The 15,756-nt window shown below is 55.2% G+C and overlaps 1 protein-coding gene across 8 annotated transcripts; it reads left to right on the top strand.

Annotated features, from left to right (window-relative positions):
• Positions 1 to 115: 115 nt before the first annotated feature.
• DDB2 (damage specific DNA binding protein 2) lies at positions 116 to 14,874 on the top strand. 8 transcript variants are annotated; one of them, XM_032955077.2, is made up of 12 exons: positions 116 to 270; positions 973 to 1,044; positions 2,969 to 3,092; positions 4,924 to 5,030; positions 5,804 to 5,995; positions 7,001 to 7,176; positions 7,778 to 7,877; positions 8,960 to 9,137; positions 10,011 to 10,156; positions 10,607 to 10,771; positions 12,338 to 12,383; positions 13,495 to 14,874. In XM_032955077.2, exons 3-12 carry the CDS (start codon positions 2,969 to 2,971, stop codon positions 13,851 to 13,853), a joined length of 1,593 nt encoding a protein of 530 aa, XP_032810968.2. In that variant the 5' UTR covers positions 116 to 270; positions 973 to 1,044; the 3' UTR covers positions 13,854 to 14,874. The 8 variants fall into 8 exon arrangements, with proteins under 8 accessions (XP_032810968.2, XP_032810965.2, XP_075923665.1 ...); XM_032955074.2 differs by having other exon boundaries at positions 973 to 1,238; XM_076067549.1 differs by lacking the exon at positions 116 to 270 and adding an exon at positions 281 to 334.
• Positions 14,875 to 15,756: the final 882 nt, after the last annotated feature.

The raw sequence follows: 15,756 nt of genomic DNA, 5'->3' as shown, positions 1-15,756 counted from the left end.
CATTGACGTCATCGTGCCAATCCGGGCAGCGTTTTCGGTGATGACGTCACTCGCAGGATGCATTAACAGGATCGTCATCGACGTCATCGTGCCAATCCGGGCAGCGTTTCTCGGTGATGACGTCACTCGCAGGATGCATTAACAATATCGTCACCGACGTCATGGCGTCATCAACGTCAACGTCGTCATCGTAGGCACTCCCACAGCCCGCTGTGGTTGTTGTCGTGGTGGACGGCCACGTGCTCACCGTGTGGTGGTGGTTGTTGTTGTGTAAGTCCAACGTCATCATCGTAGGCACTCCCACAGCTCACCGTGTGGTGGTGGTTGTTGTTGTGTAAGTCCACGGTGTTGTGCAACGCGAGGAGCCATCGAGGCAGCGGCAGCAGCGCGCTTGCGAGTGGGGGGCTCTGTGCGAGTGGGGGGGGCTCTGTGCGAGTGGGGGGGGGGGCTCTGTGCGAGTGGGGGGCTCTGTGCGAGTGGGGGGGGCTCTGTGCGAGTGGGGGGCCCTCTGTGCGAGTGGGGGGCCCTGTGCGAGTGGGGGGGGGGGCTCTGTGCGAGTGGAGGGGGCTGTGCGAGTGGAGGGGGCTCTGTGCGAGTGGGGGGGGGCTCTGTGCGAGTGGGGGGGGCTCTGTGCGAGTGGGGGGGGGCTCTGTGCGAGTGGGGGGGGCTCTGTGCGAGTGGGGGGGCCCTGTGCGAGTGGGGGGCCCTGTGCGAGTGGGGGGGGCCCTGTGCGAGTGGGGGGGGCCCTGTGCGAGTGGGGGGCTCTGTGCGAGTGGGGGGCTCTGTGCGAGTGGGGCTCTGCGAGTGGGGGGGGGCCCTGTGCGAGGGGGGGGCTCTGTGCGAGTGGGGGGGGGCGCTACGGGCTGCCAGCCTTCACTGCCGCCACGTGGGGCGCCGTCAGCGAGGGAGGACTTGAAGTCGTGGCGAGGTGGCACAGATCTCACGCGACTCTCTCATCGCCTGTGCCATCAGCGCCACCAGCCTTCATCACTGAGGCGTGCAGGGTTGTCTCCGAGCGGTGCGAGAGAAGAAGTTCAGCACACAGTACGTACGAGACGCGAGGCCTCTCCCTGCTGTACGAGACGCGAGGCCTCTCCCTGCCGCACGAGACGCGAGGCCTCTCCCTGCTGTACGAGACGCGAGGCCTCTCCCTGCCGTACGAGACGCGAGGCCTCTCCCTGCCAACACCCCGCGCTGCCTCTTGCCGTGCGCGCAGTGCCGCATGAAGCTCGTGCGAGGCCAGTAGCTCCTGCTGCTGTTGTCGTTGTTATAAAGGGGCCCGAAATTTAAATAAAAACACGTAAATATTAAAACACGGACATTTTTAAACTTGCACGGTAAAGTAATTGTTTAATTTCATTTTCTGTACAGACGGATAATACGACATCGCTAACCTTAAACAGCCAGTCGTTCGTGAAAGTTGAAGGCGGTATAGTACTACAGTAATAGAGCAAGTGCAGAATCGCTGAACCGGAATTGATAGCTTGAAAGCATTTAGCGCGGGGCCCGTAGCTACTGCTGCTACTACTACTACACATAAGTAGCTACTACTACACGTGTAGTAGTACACGTGTAGTAGTAGCTACTACACGTGTAGCTACTACTACTACACGTGTAGTAGTAACTACTACTACACGTGTAGCTACTACTACTACACGTGTAGTAGTAGTAGCTACTACTACACGTGTAGTAGTAGCTACTACTACACGTGTAGTAGTAGTAGCTACTACTACACGTGTAGTAGTACACGTGTAGTGTAGTAGCTACTACTACACGTGTAGTAGTAGCTACTACTACACGTAATAGCTACTACTCTACACGCATTTTGATGCTACATGTGAAGGGGAAAACCGGACGACCCAGAGAAAAATCCACACCACTACGGGGAGTTGGACACGCAAACTCCAAATATACAGCAGCAGGCGTCAGGGTCGGGGTGAAACTCACGATTTCCTGTATACCAGGCGAGGTAGTAAACATCTTGCCACATCTTAGCGAGGCTTTCCTGGGTAAACAAGCGTCATAGTAGCAATGCAGTAAAGTAATCCCTCAACAACTGTGAAGGGGTTAGGTTCCTGGAAAAGGCCTTGGTAGGCAAATCCACGGTTGTTAAAGTGCAGGCCCCATGGGAAATAGGGGGTTAGGGTAACCACGTGCGTGGTCAGACTCGTCGTAGCGAAACCAAGATGCCTATTTCTAAACTAAACACGAATAAATTACAGTACATTTGCACAATAACATAAAACATAAATAAACGGGAGGATGTCTCCATAAATGTGGCTGTTGCCTGATGAAGCTAGTTGTAATTACTGGCGAAACGTCGTACTGAGATTGTAAATGTAGATTTTCTCTCCAACACACCGGTGTGCTGCACTAGTAATGAATTGGCATGTTCTCTTTGTGACAAACCTTAATAATTGGTTGTGGGGTGTTGGCGGGTTTAACGACACATTTATATTTACGCGAACTAACCCAAAAAAAACCTATATTATGGATTCAATTAACATTACATACCTTTAATATTGATGGTCGAAGTCCATGATTAGGACGATGATGACGATGATGACAATGAGATGATCGGGGAAGGGGTGGTGAGAAGGGGCTCAGCCCACCCTCCGCTCTTCCTCCGGGTCATCAATGACAGATGAGTGGGCAGGTGAGGAGGCAGGACCAGGGGCGCTGCTGGCTGGCTCGGTGGTGCTGGTTCTTTAAAGAACGTTAGGATGGCTGCGATGCGACGCAGTCTACGTGATGAGCTGTGCAGTGGCGCGGAGGTGTTGAGGATCCGTGCTTACCCGTGGATACTCACAATTTCCAGGCTGCATTTGGTGAATCGGTTTCCAGATAATAAACGGTGCGTACATGAATTCCGCGGTTGGCAAGTCCGTGGTTGGCGAGGGAATGCCGTTCTTTTAAGAATGAAGTTTTGTGGCCGACGTGTCGGCGCTCCCGTTTTGCGGCCCTGCAGATGGCGCCGGGGCCCAGAGTGGAGGATAAGGAGCGGCGGGAGTCTCGACGCACAGGGCGTGGGGGCAGGAGGAAGGGCAAGAGGACGGCGCCGCAGGCTGGAGACGGGGAGGAGGGCGCCTGTGGTGAGCGGCCCCGTGCCCCCGGCGTTCCCTCGCCACCGCTGTATTACATCGCCCCGCCACAAATCTCGTGGGTGTCGCATTTGTGATTTACCGTATTTTCCCGCATATAACCCGCGGGGTGTACCACTCTTTACAAACAAAGCAAGACCCTGCGGGGTATATGGAGGTGCGGGCTATCCCAAAAATATTGTACACGTTTAATGTGTTCATGGTCGGACTATCCACTATGCAACACTTACCTTTGACTAAAGCACTGCTGAATAAACCACTCACACTAAAATTGCACGTGTTATCACGTTTTAAATTGTTTGTACAATTAATCGACAATGTTTGAAGTGCACGCAGTTTACCGGCAACGGGAGAGCTGGGGGGAGAGAGAGGTGGGGGTTGGGGGGTGGGGCAGCTGGGGGGAGAGAGAGGTGGGGGTTGGGGGGTGGGGCAGCTGGGGGGAGAGAGAGGTGGGGGTTGGGGGGTGGGGCAGCTGGGGGGAGGGAGAGGTTGGGGTTGGGGGGTGGGGCAGCTGGGGGGAGAGAGAGGTGGGGGTTGGGGGGTGGGGCAGCTGGGGGGGAGAGAGGTGGGGGTTGGGGGGTGGGGCAGCTGGGGGGAGAGAGAGGTGGGGGTTGGGGGTGGGGCAGCTGGGGGGGGAGAGAGGTGGGGGTTGGGGGGTGGGGCAGCTGGGGGGAGAGAGAGGTGGGGGTTGGGGGTGGGGCAGCTGGGGGGGGAGAGAGGTGGGGGTTGGGGGGTGGGGCAGGTGGGGGTTGGGGGGTGGGGCAGCTGGGGGGAGAGAGAGGTGGGGGTTGGGGGGTGGGGCAGCTGGGGGAGAGAGGTGGGGGTGGGGCAGCTGGGGGGAGGGAGAGGTGGGGGTGGGGCAGCTGGGGGGAGAGAGAGGTGGGGGTTGGGGGGTGGGGCAGCTGGGGGGAGGGAGAGGTGGGGGGGTTGGGGGCGAGGCAACGGCGTTACCGTAGTGCCGCTATTATCTGCTGCAGTGCACAATCTACCAGTGCTAAAACTACTTATCTACCTAAATTTTGATTTAAAGCTTTCGTGACTGCAGTAATTCATGTTACTTATTTGCTTTTTTAAGTTCACTCGTTTCTGGTTAGTTTGTTTTCTTTGTGCAGGTTATGATTTAAATGTTAACAATTGATAGTGGAATGTATTACCAATGTAAACTTCGTATTACCAATGTAAAATTCGTAATATGATGGAATTAAGCTGCAGTAACGACGTTAAAGATATGAATGTATGCGGGGTATATGGAGGTGCGGGCTATCTGAAATTAGTTTTACACGAAACGCCATTTTTGCGGGGTATATGCGTCTGCGGGTTATATGCGAAAACGGTAATCGTCCTGCAGATGTTACTCAACGCAGAGCGATTGTTCCCATGGCAGTCGGGCAATGTCAGTGACCAGCCGTGCGGTGGTGGCTGCGCACATGGCCTGTAGTCCAGGACTGTGTATTTGTTTGTGTTTGACGAGCGGTAGTGGAACGGTTGGCACTCGGAATCCGGCGACACAAGTTCGCTTCCCGCTCGCGGCCAACACCAGTGACGATTATCTGAGCCAGGTCCTGGGCCTCAATTGAGTACCTCGTGTGACGTGTAAAACATTACCACGAGGGAGACGGAGGCGGCCGGGCGTGGTGCTGACCACCCAACCCCTCGTTTGCCGTTCCGGCCTTCATAGGTGCTCACTAACGGCACTTACCTCAACAGTCTGTTCAGGCTATACTGGGGGGACCTTTGTCTTTTGTGTGCGTGTGGCGACGTCACCGGCACTTAGTGACGAATGGTGCTTGTTGTCGTCATTGTGTTTTTCCGGCCAGCTCAGTGGCGCTCAGAGGGCGCAAGGCCGCCGCAGCCTGGGCGTGCCGTGGCGTGGTGCAGCTGGCGCGCCAAGGGCCGCTCGGCCTGTGGGGCCAGGGCCGACTGCAGCAGGTGCGCCGGGGGAACACCCCGCTCCCCGACATGCACGGGGTTCCATCCTTGAGCTCATTTGATTTGTTGCGCTGACGATGATGGTGTTTGACCGGTGGCACGGCTGTTCTGCAAGGGAGTTCCATGGTGCGCGAGCACGGCATGGTCGGGGGTGGTGAGGCCGGTTCATAAATAATCTATGGGACACTTTTTTAGCCAGTATCAAGATGCTGAAACAAGAATAGGCTTTACCCTTTCTGGCAAGAAAAGTGGAGGTGTTAAGATTTTCAAAGAACAAATAGACACCCATCACAAGGCATCAAGTCTGCATTAACCACACATGCTTCGTGGTAAAACATGCAAACATAACATTACAAACAAACGTTTAAGGCTATAACATGCAAGTTTGCATGTTTCACCACAAGCATGTGTGGTGTTTGAACATCATTACACCTGTATTCTTGCCGGAAGGGGTGAAGCCTGTTATTTTCTTCATCATCGGTTCATAAATATTGAAGTTGATTTCCGGTTTGAATTCCCTACGTGAGGACGTGCGTCACCACCGCAGTGTCAGCCATGGACCGGAGGTACTCTTACCCCCATTACCCCTTAAAATAACGCCTTGTAGCCATGACGATGATGGCACGTAACCGAGGGTAATAGGTAAAGGCGCAGCCCTGCAATTGCATGCTCGCTCGTGCTGGGGTTGGCGCACGAGCGAGCGCCCCCACTCTCCTCGCTCTTTCCCGACTCCCCTCCCTCTGTTGTGCCGCCTGGTGTCGTCGTGCGAGCAGACCCTGAAGCGACAGTGCGCGTGCTCGGTGGCGCGCTTCGGCGTGATGCGGAAGGTCAGCCCGTTTGACCGGCGCGTCACCTGCGTGGTGTGGCACCCGTCGCGGCCCGGCACGCTCGCCGTGGCCTCCAAGGGCGGTGACGTCCTTCTGTGGGACCACCGTGCTCTGGAGCCCCTCTCGCTCCTCCTCGGGGTGCGTCCCGCACGTTCGCGATCCGCCGGCGGGAGCGCGCCTGGCCGATGCGCCTCACGGGCGTGTTTGTCGTGACCGAGGAAGGGAGGCGGCGGTGACGCTCGGCGTGCCTCGCGGCGAGGAGAGCCTTGGGGCGCCTTTCTGCGTGGAGTTTGTATGTTCTCCCCTGCTCTGCATGGGCTTCCTCTGGGTTCCCACTCAATCCAAATGCTGTGGGCCAAACATCCCAATGCTGAAAAAGGATCTGCAAATTACTCAGTTGGGATTACGCGGTGTAGCAGCGGCAGCAGCAGCAACATCGCCCACTCCTGAGAAAATGTGGAAGGACCCCCCCAGGGAGGCTTTGCTGGGTAAACAAGTGCAATACTAATAATGTAATTATTCAGCCCACGTGGAGGAGGTGGGTGCCTTGCTACGGTGCTGTGTTTATATGACCAAGGTACCAAGTATCTGTGCTGGGATTGCACACAGCAGCACCAACGTGAGCCCATGCGTGCGTGTACACGTGTGTGTGTGTAAACAGTAAGGTACCGTACAGAATAAGGTACCTCCGTAACAAGGATAATAATAATCAACGACAATTTACGTGAAGGTTTAACATGTAGGCTTTTCATATTCTTCTCGGCTTTTGGCAAAGACTTTGTTCTCGTCGTGGAGGAGATGGGTGCCTTGCTGCGGTGCTGTGTTTGTATGACCAAGGTGCCAAGTATCTGTGCTACGCTCCGAACCCAGCGACCCGAGTTCGATTCCCACTCACGGCCAATACCAGTGGCAATTATCTGGAACCGATCCTGGGCCTCCCCGAGGTCAACTCGGCCTCAAATGAGTACCTGGTGCGGTGTGTAAACATCGCCACTGGGGAGACTGAGGCGGTCGGGCGTGGTGCTGGCCACCCTTCTCCTTGTGTGGCGTGCCGGTCTTCATAGGTGCTACACGATAACAGTACTTGCCCCAAAGGTCTGTTATGGCTACGCGGGGGATCTTTGTGCGTGCGCCACACCGCAGAACGGACCAGGAGACGCGGTGGGCGGCATGCGGTTCGACCCGCGCGACACGGCCCGCGTGTTCGTGGTGTCGGGGGACGGCTCGCTGCTGCTGCGCGACGTGGAGGGGCGCGCAGGGCCACGGGGCCGCATCGTCGCCAACGCGCCGCAGTGCGTGCACCGGCACCGTGACTGCGGGTACGACGGGGTGTGGCGAGGCGCCAGCCCATGCCTCGGGTCTTCGCTGTCTACGCGGCGGCGTGTCCTGGCACTCATCCCGGGGGGGCATCAACTCGGCGGCACCGCGCGGCTCCGCGCACACCTCGCCGTGCCTCGGCAGGGTCGCGGCGTCTCGCGCGCTGGGCTCGCAGTCCACGCCCGCGTCTTGACGTGGTTCATTGTTGCAGTTGGAACTGTGCCGTAACTCTGAATCTCGAGCGGTGAACCCGAGGATTGGCTGTCGTAACGTCCGGCAATGAAATCACTGTGGTTGGAGAATGATCACCTTGGTGATATCTTTCTTTGTGCGTACCCTCAACTTAGCAGGACTTCACATCACGCTGTCTCGGCTTCTGCGGCTGACGCATTACTCGACACCCTGGTATATTTTACTAACTGTAGTAAATAAGATGCACAGTAACCCTCACAGGACACGCCTGGGCACCTCCTGGTAGAGCGAGGTCTCCCACTACGACGGGCGTTGCGCTACTGCCCGACAAGGCGAGCCCTCCATGCGTTGGTTCGTGCTCGCGCGCAGCGCGCTAACGCCGCTGCCGTCCCGCGCCTCTCGCTGCCGCAGCTGCTGGTACTGCAGCGTGGATGTGTCCGTGCCACGTCAGGCCCTGGCTGTCGGGGACAACCTCGGTCACCTGGAGATGTGTGGCCTCGAGGGCACTCCGGTGAGCTCCACATGGTTTCTTTTTGGCGCTGTCAATGCCCCCCCCTGTAGCCTTAACAGACTGGTGGGGCACTTTTTAAGGTAGACATGGCACACGAGGGAGTTGGTGGCCAGCACCACGCCCGGCCGTCTTTGTTTCCCGGTGCAGATGTTCACACACCACACCAGGTACTCGTGTCAACCTAGGGGAGACCCAGGACTGCTTGAGAAAATCATCGCTGGTGTTTGGCTGTGAGTGGAAATGGAACTCTATTTGCTGGGTTCATAGCGCAGCACGCTAACCACTGCGCCACCGCTCGGCACCACCATCTCCCACATCACACGCAGTCCCGCCCGCCCATCTCTCGAGCCATGCGCCTCCGGGCAAACCCCATAACCCCGTCCGGTAGCCACGTCACGGCTCCAGCAACCCAAGCTACCTTCCTCCTGGGGTCGGTAAAAATAAGTAGTACAAAGTGAGAAGTGTACGTGTGATGTGTGCGAATACAGTACGATATTACTCAGCACTTCAGGGGTTCGATATTCTACTTGTGTCGCTAGTGTGCCTGACTAATACGGGTGCAGACACATGAACGCGTGTTGTGTCTTCATGTGCAATGTTATAATTTAGGGCGGCAGGGTGGCGGTGCAGTGGTAACACTCGTGTCTCAAATCAAGAAGCGCCTGGGTTTTCAATTCCCGACTCGGGCACTTTTCTACGTGGAGGGGTGTACGTTTTCCCCCTGTTCTGCGTGGGTCTCTTCCGGGCTCTCCGGTATCCGCCCTTAGTTAAAAATAATTAAGCATTGAAACCGGTATTGGCCAAACATCTCAATGTTGAAAATGTACCTGCAACTTACTCAATTAGGATTGCACACGGCAGCACCAACGTGAGCCCCTGCGTGCATGTACACGTGTGTGTGCGTAAACAGTAAGGTACCGTACAGAATAAGGTACCTCCATAACAAGAATAATGATCAACGACCATTTACGTGAAGGTTTAACACGTAGGCTTTTCATATTCTTTTAGGCTTTTGGCAAAGACTTTGCAGGACCTTCCGAGTCTTGAGACTCGGTGCACTGATAATAATAATTTGCTTTAAGATTTGGAGGCGGAGACTTCACAAGAAGAAGGTGACCCACGTGGAGTTCCACCCGTACTGCGAGTGGCTGCTGGCCAGCGCCTCCGTGGACCAGACCGTGAAGCTGTGGGACCTCCGCGCCATCACGGACGCCAAGAGCTTCCTGTACACGCTGCCTCACGACAAGCCCGTCAACTCCGGTGGGCGCACACACTCGCACACACTCGCACACTCACACGTAAAGACAAACATTCCCCGTATCGCCTTAACAGACTGTTGGGGCAAGTGCTGTTAGCGAATAGCACCTATGAAGGCCGGCACGGCACATGGAGAGGGTGGGTGGCCAGCACCACGCCCGACCGCCTTTATCTCCCCAGTGGCGATGTTTACACGCCGCAGCAGGTCCTCATTTGAGACTGAGTCGACCTAGGGGAGAAGGCCCAGGACCGGTTCAGATAATCTTCACTGGTGTTGGCCATGAGCGGGAATGAAACTCAGGTCGTCGGATTGGTAGCGCAGCGCGCTAACCATTGCACTACCGCTCCCCACAAACACACACACGGGGGCACACGCTCACGCATGCACGCACACGCACGCACACACGCACCTAGCCTGGCATAAGCACCGTGGTAACATCACCGCCACTTAGTGGCACCGCGGCAGCAAGATGTTAATTACCTCGCCTGGTATGCAGGAGGTTGTGGTTTCGATCCCGACCCTGACGCCTGTATATTTGTTCTCGGCGTGGTCACGTGGATTTTTCTCCGGTCCTCCGGTTCTTTCCTCCACATTTAGAATCAACAACATGCGTGTTGGAGTTATTTGTCAACAACATGCGTGTTGGAGTTATTTGGCTGCGATAAATTTCCATGCAATAAGCCGCTTTGTTGAGCTATCATTTGTGGCCAGGTCGCTTCTGAAAAAGAGCCACATAGCTCAGTGGGCCTTACCTGGTGAAATAAAAGTAGTTCGAGTTAGTTTAATTTCGAGTGATTGGTGGTGTAATGCTGCCTCGCGTTGGTCTCGCCACGTGACGCTGCCGGCCGGGTGCCGTTGGCCTGTGCCGTGCGCAGCGTACTTCAGCCCTGGGGACGGCGCCAGGCTGCTCACCACCGACCAGTACGACCAGATCCGCGTGTACGGCTGCTCTGACTGGAGCACGCCACTGCGCACCATCGTTCATCCTCACCGCCAGTTCCAGCACCTGACGCCGATCAAGGTGAGCGAGCGTGGCACACACGCGCGGCACACACGCGCGGCACACACGCGCGGCACACACGCGTGCTACGCCCCTTGGCCCGTGCTCGCGGGCGTGGCGGTTTGGTCGCCTTACCTTGGCTGGCCAGGAGATAGCAGTACACCACGTGCATTTAATCTCCCATTTGTTTCCATCTACATGGGATAAAGTTGCCCCCTCGCAATGTCTGGGTTTTCTCCGGGTGCTCCGGTTTTCCCCCTCGCGTATGAACACAAATTGACTGAAAACATCTTAATATATAGAGGACCGCAGAGGTTGGGCAGTTGTTGGTAGTGCCAGAACACCACGTGCTCGTCTGTAGCTCCTCCTCGCCTCTCCGAGTCGGTGACACGGGCACACACGACACCGGAGCGATGGCGCGGCTGCCGGAGCGGCTGCCGGTGTAACGGTACGGTGCGGCGCGGCGTGCAGGCGACGTGGCACCCGAGGTACGACCTGGCCGTGATTGGCCGATACCCGGATCTGGCTCAGCCGGGGACGTCCGTCGAGGAGAGCCGCTCCATCGACCTGTTCGACACCGACAGCGGGGCGCTGCTGTGCCGGCTCGAGGATCCCCTCGCCCCCGGCATTGCGAGCGTGAGTACACGAGTGCGTGCGCGCGCGCGTACACAGTAAGGTGCCGTACAGAGCAACGTACGACCACGACGAGGGTAATAATAATCACAACGACCATTTACGCGTGGGTTTAACACGCAGGCTTTTTGACAACTTTCCCGAGCGCGTCATCGTGGCAAGCCAGGCGTCCCCTGCCACAGCGAGTGCCACCATGACCATGCCATGGGTGTTCCCCGTCGTCGGCCGTCCGAGCGTCGTGTCGGGGCCCCGGTTCCCGCAGGCAAACTCGGCACGTGCCTTCCGCACGCGGAATCCACCCGTGGTGCACAATTCCTCGGAGGGGCTGGGCGACTGCGACGTCCGATGGGGAGCAGCCTCGCGGTGCGCGGGCGGCGTCCTCTGGCTCCCGCATTATTGAGCATAATTTTGGACCACGTGGTTCGAGAAGCTTTCCATGGCTGTACCGGAGGAATGTCCATCTAGTACAGATTTAACGGGAGGCTGATCAATGCTCGGGAGCGGTCAAGGGATGGCTCCCTATTGGTCAAACATGTTACGTATGCTGATGATCTGGTGATTGCTGCTCACTCAGAGAAGGAGTTGGAGGTGCTGCTGCTGCTGAAGCTGCAGTGTGCCACTAAGAAGTGGGGCCTTACCATCAGCCCCTCCAAAACAAAGCACCTGTGTCATCAAACACTCCACCCCCTCAACTCCCCATTGGTGGGGTAGTTGTGGAGAGAGTGGAAAGGATTCCATACCTGAGCAGTGTGCTTATGACCAGCTCTGGTTTGATAGCAGAGGTCTCACTTCAAAACAGTCGACCGGCATATTTTCATTGGCTGCGTAACGCTGTGAAGAAGCGACCTGATCTGTCGCTCCACACGAAGCTTTGGGTTTTATTGGCCACGGCCATGTCCTTCTCTACGCTTGAAAAATGTGAACCCCCTAATGGAACATCTTCATCGGTTTGAAACATTCAGGCTGGCCTGCCTACGATCCATCCTGGGTCTAACCAGGCTGGATTGTGTGAAGAGCTCGCAAATCTTTGAAAGATCTGGACAGTCCCATCGGTGAGCTCCTAAGGCAGGCAAGGCTACAATGGCTGGGTGAAGTATCCCGCATGCCCAGAGGGGGCTCTGTGGACACGGCACAGGCTAGAGAAGAGATGGAATTGTGGTGTCCGAGGATATGGAGCTCAGTGGACTTACCAATAACTGGTACCAGCGGTGTCAAGATCGGCCTCTGTGCAGGAGGCTCGTGAAGGACGCTACTGGGCAGTTGGAGGCAGTCACCCTCCAGCAACAATGAAGGGCAGAAGAGCAACGCTCGCAACGAGCGGAGCGCCGGGCAGCTAAAACATAGCACGTTGGCACAGTAGGGGGCACAGGTGGTGCATCGGGCAGGCATCTCAGTCAACCCATGGCACTTGGGTCTGTGACCTCCTGCCAGCAGGTATTTGACATTTCACGTGGCCTTAAAGTGCACATAGCCTGGCACAAGTGTCGTGGTGACGTCACCGCCACTTAGTGGCGAATGAAGGTTGTTGTTGTACGTGATGCTGTAATGTGTATGCCTGGTTCTGTGCAGGTGAATCACTTCAACCCAACGGGGGAGCTTCTCGCCTCAGGCATGGGTGAGTAGTGGGTGAGTGGCGGGTGAGTGGCGGGTGAGTGGCGGGTGAGTGGCGGGTGAGTGGCGGGTGAGGAGGCCGGTACCCACCACCGTCACCAGCAGAAATTTTCGCTCAGTTTTGGGCGTTTGAAGTTCTGCTAAAGTTCAGAAAAAGTGCAGTGCTTGGCCACGATCGCAGACACCGTCATTCGTAAGCTGACGATTTGTGATATGCACAAACGTATTTACGGGCAGAGAAATATTTGTTGGCAGAATCCCACCACTCGGCTTCAGCCAGGGTCTATAAGATCATTTCTTAAAACAAAAATCACACGTAACTGGGATCGGCCACACACCTTGATGCTAAATAATAGGTTACCTGCTAATTACTCAACTGGGAATGCACACATGGCCCCCTGACTGTGAAAGCTTGGCAGGACCCTCCTTAACAAGTCCTGAGACTCGGTGTGGTTTTCCTGGGTAAATAAGCAGAATAATAATTTGTCAGTAGAGAGCCTTCGTTTACAAAGGTTGCCTCCAATGAATGTGTGGCCTAATTACATTTTACAAAGGCCACATCCCAACTGCAGTGTGAGCCGTGGTGATGCCACCTCGGAGACAAGTGTGCGGGCAGGCACGTGTGCGGGCACACAGGTGTGTGTGTGTACGGCGCAGTGGTTAGTACGCTGTGCTACGAACCCGGCGATCCAAGTTCGATTCCTGTTCATGGCCAACACCAATGATTATTAATCTAAACCGGTCCCGGGTCTCCCCTAAGTCGACTAGGGGAGGACCAGCGTGGTGTGTGCGTGTGTTGCATTGGGGAGCGGTAGTGCAGTGGTTAAGGCACTGCCCTGCGACAATCTTGGTGACCCGAGTTTGATTCTGTTGTAACTTGCTGACCCGCCCACCGTGGACTTCTGTGAAAGAGCGCTTAATAGCTCATCGGATTGTTCCAGTCCAAGTAAAGGTGATTCCCCAAGTTAAACTCGGTCTTAAATGAGTACATGGTGCCGATTGTAAACATCAGCACTGGGGGAGACAAAGGTGGCCGGGTGTGGTTGGATAACAACGCTTGCCCCAACAGTCTTATAAGTTGTATGTGGGGGATCGTGATATTTGTGTGCTGCCAGGACACCACGCCTTGGTGTGGGGCGAAGCCCAGCTCGACGTTCAGCAGCAGCTGCTCTCGGAGCTCCGAGGGCATCTGGGCCACACTGGCAGCGGGAGTCGCGCTGCTGGCGGGAGCCGCGCTGCTGGCGGGAGCCGCGCTGGCGGCGGGAGCCGCGCTGCTGGCGGGAGCCGCGCTGCTGGCGGGAGCGCGGGGGGAGGCCGCGACGCGCTGGCCTCGGGGCGCGGCGCCGCCTCGGGGCGCGGCGCCGCCGCGCTCGAGAAGAAGTTACTGGAGGCGGAGACGGAGGAAGACGGCGCCACGATGTCCGCTCGCCGGCGCTCGACGCGGCGGCAGTGGTCCGACGAGAAAGATAAATAGCGCCGTGCCAGGGCCGGGCAGATACGGATGTCTACCTCCGATTAGCACGGTCGCTTGCGTATATTCGGCATTCGCTACGATCGAGCTTTACGCTGCGAAGCTGGGGTCGTAACCACGACTGGGATGACCACATTTATGACTGAGACTAAACCATGTCTATTCGGTACTCTCAGAGAAAGCAGTGCATCACCCTGTGTTGGAGAAAGGTGTTAAAAAGATGACATGAGCTACCTGAGCTATTATCCATGAGCTTGGGTGTGGAGGCATTCACCACATGGCTGTAGGAATTAAGCCAATGACGTGTACACAGTCTGATTCACGGTCATGTGACACAGTCCTTTTATTCAGCAACTAATTTAGATGCATGAGGTTTTTTTTGGGTTAGATTGCGTAAAGACACGTGTTGTTCAACCAGCCATCACCTGACACAGTCAATTAGTAAGGCTTGTCACTTAAACAAAACATGCCAATTGGTTACTAGTGCAGCACACCTGTGTGTTGGAGAGTAAACCCACAACATTTACAATAAGATTACGACGTTTTGCCGGTAATTACAACCAGCCTCATTAGGCGACAGCCGGATTTGTGGCGGGTTTAACGACACATTTACATGATCTAACCCAAAAACGCCTTATGCATATTGGTTATGAAATCCTACGTGTTAAACTAACTAAATTAGAATTGCCATATATTGAGAGCTATACAGGTATTCTAACATTCTACAATCTATATAGTTACCTTTTCAAGGCTTTTGAGAGTTGTGGGTTCTCATAGCTCTTGTAGCGTTAAAACCAGAGCCACCCAAAGTGAAAATTGTTGGATTCTGGAAATTCCATTGTTGGCTCTAGTTTTACATTTACAGGAGTGCTGGACACGGAAGTGACCATATGTTAATGGGATGCGTTAAGCGCCGGTTTACTAACAACATAAAAGTTTTGTATTTTTAAATTAAGATGCTTTTTTATTCTTTACAGTGGTATAGAACGTTTGTATTTTTAAAAATAAAGCAGATTGTACATGACTTGCGTGACTGCTGCTCTGCCCGTTCCGCGTGACGTCGCGCGCCGGCAGAGCCGTGGCCACTGAGGAGGGCTGACGGACTCGAGTTGTCCTGTTTTTGCTTTTGGGGACTTGAGAAGAGTTAAACTAATGGAAATGCCAGAGAACAAATCATTAACAGGGTAGATTAAGTAGACTCGATTACTGCATCAATTGCCGTGGATAAGCAATCTGTGGTTAATATAAACCCATTGGCAACATCGTGATTGGCTGTAGAGCACAGGGCAAGGAGCAGTTGAGGTGTAGTGCAGGGGGAGGGTAGGTGGAGGGTGTAGGAACGATACGGGCACGAGGGGATGTGGAGCACGTGTGGGTGGGTGCAGGGATTGGCTCACGTGGGGAGTCTCGTAGGGTAAACATTGACCGCAAACTGAAATGAGAACTTTACTCATTGTTTCTCTACAGTAATTTTGCTGCGCTAGTTACACCTGATGACGGAAGCTTGTTGCCTCCGAAACGCCGTGATTTGATTCACTTTATTTTTTATCTATGTGACTTTACCTAAATAACCAAAGAGTATGGATCATTGCAGTCACGAAAACTAGAATGAAATGAGAACTATTTGTTGTTTCTGACAATGGCCAAATGCGCCGGGGCATCTTGGAGCACAGCACATTTTCATGGGCAGCCGTCCGTGTGGGCAAAAGGTGACGACACGTGGCATGCAAACCGGCATTAGTCTGCCAGTAGGGGACTAGGATTGCTACGCATAATCGCAATTAGATAATTTTTTCTAATTTGGACCCCGATGCCAGCACACGATGGCCTACTCTTGAAAATGACGTCTGGGATCTTTAACGGTCTCTGCGAAGGAGACGGCGCGTAGTAAAGTTAATCAGCACGG

Source organism: Petromyzon marinus, chromosome 16 (genome assembly GCF_048934315.1).
Source record: "Petromyzon marinus isolate PM22_M1 ecotype Great Lakes invasive population chromosome 16, UKy_Petmar_22M1.pri1.0, whole genome shotgun sequence".
Taxonomy (NCBI): Eukaryota; Metazoa; Chordata; class Hyperoartia; order Petromyzontiformes; family Petromyzontidae; genus Petromyzon; species Petromyzon marinus.
The sequence above is the reverse complement of the archived record's forward strand: the minus strand, read 5'-3'. Positions and strand labels throughout refer to the sequence as shown.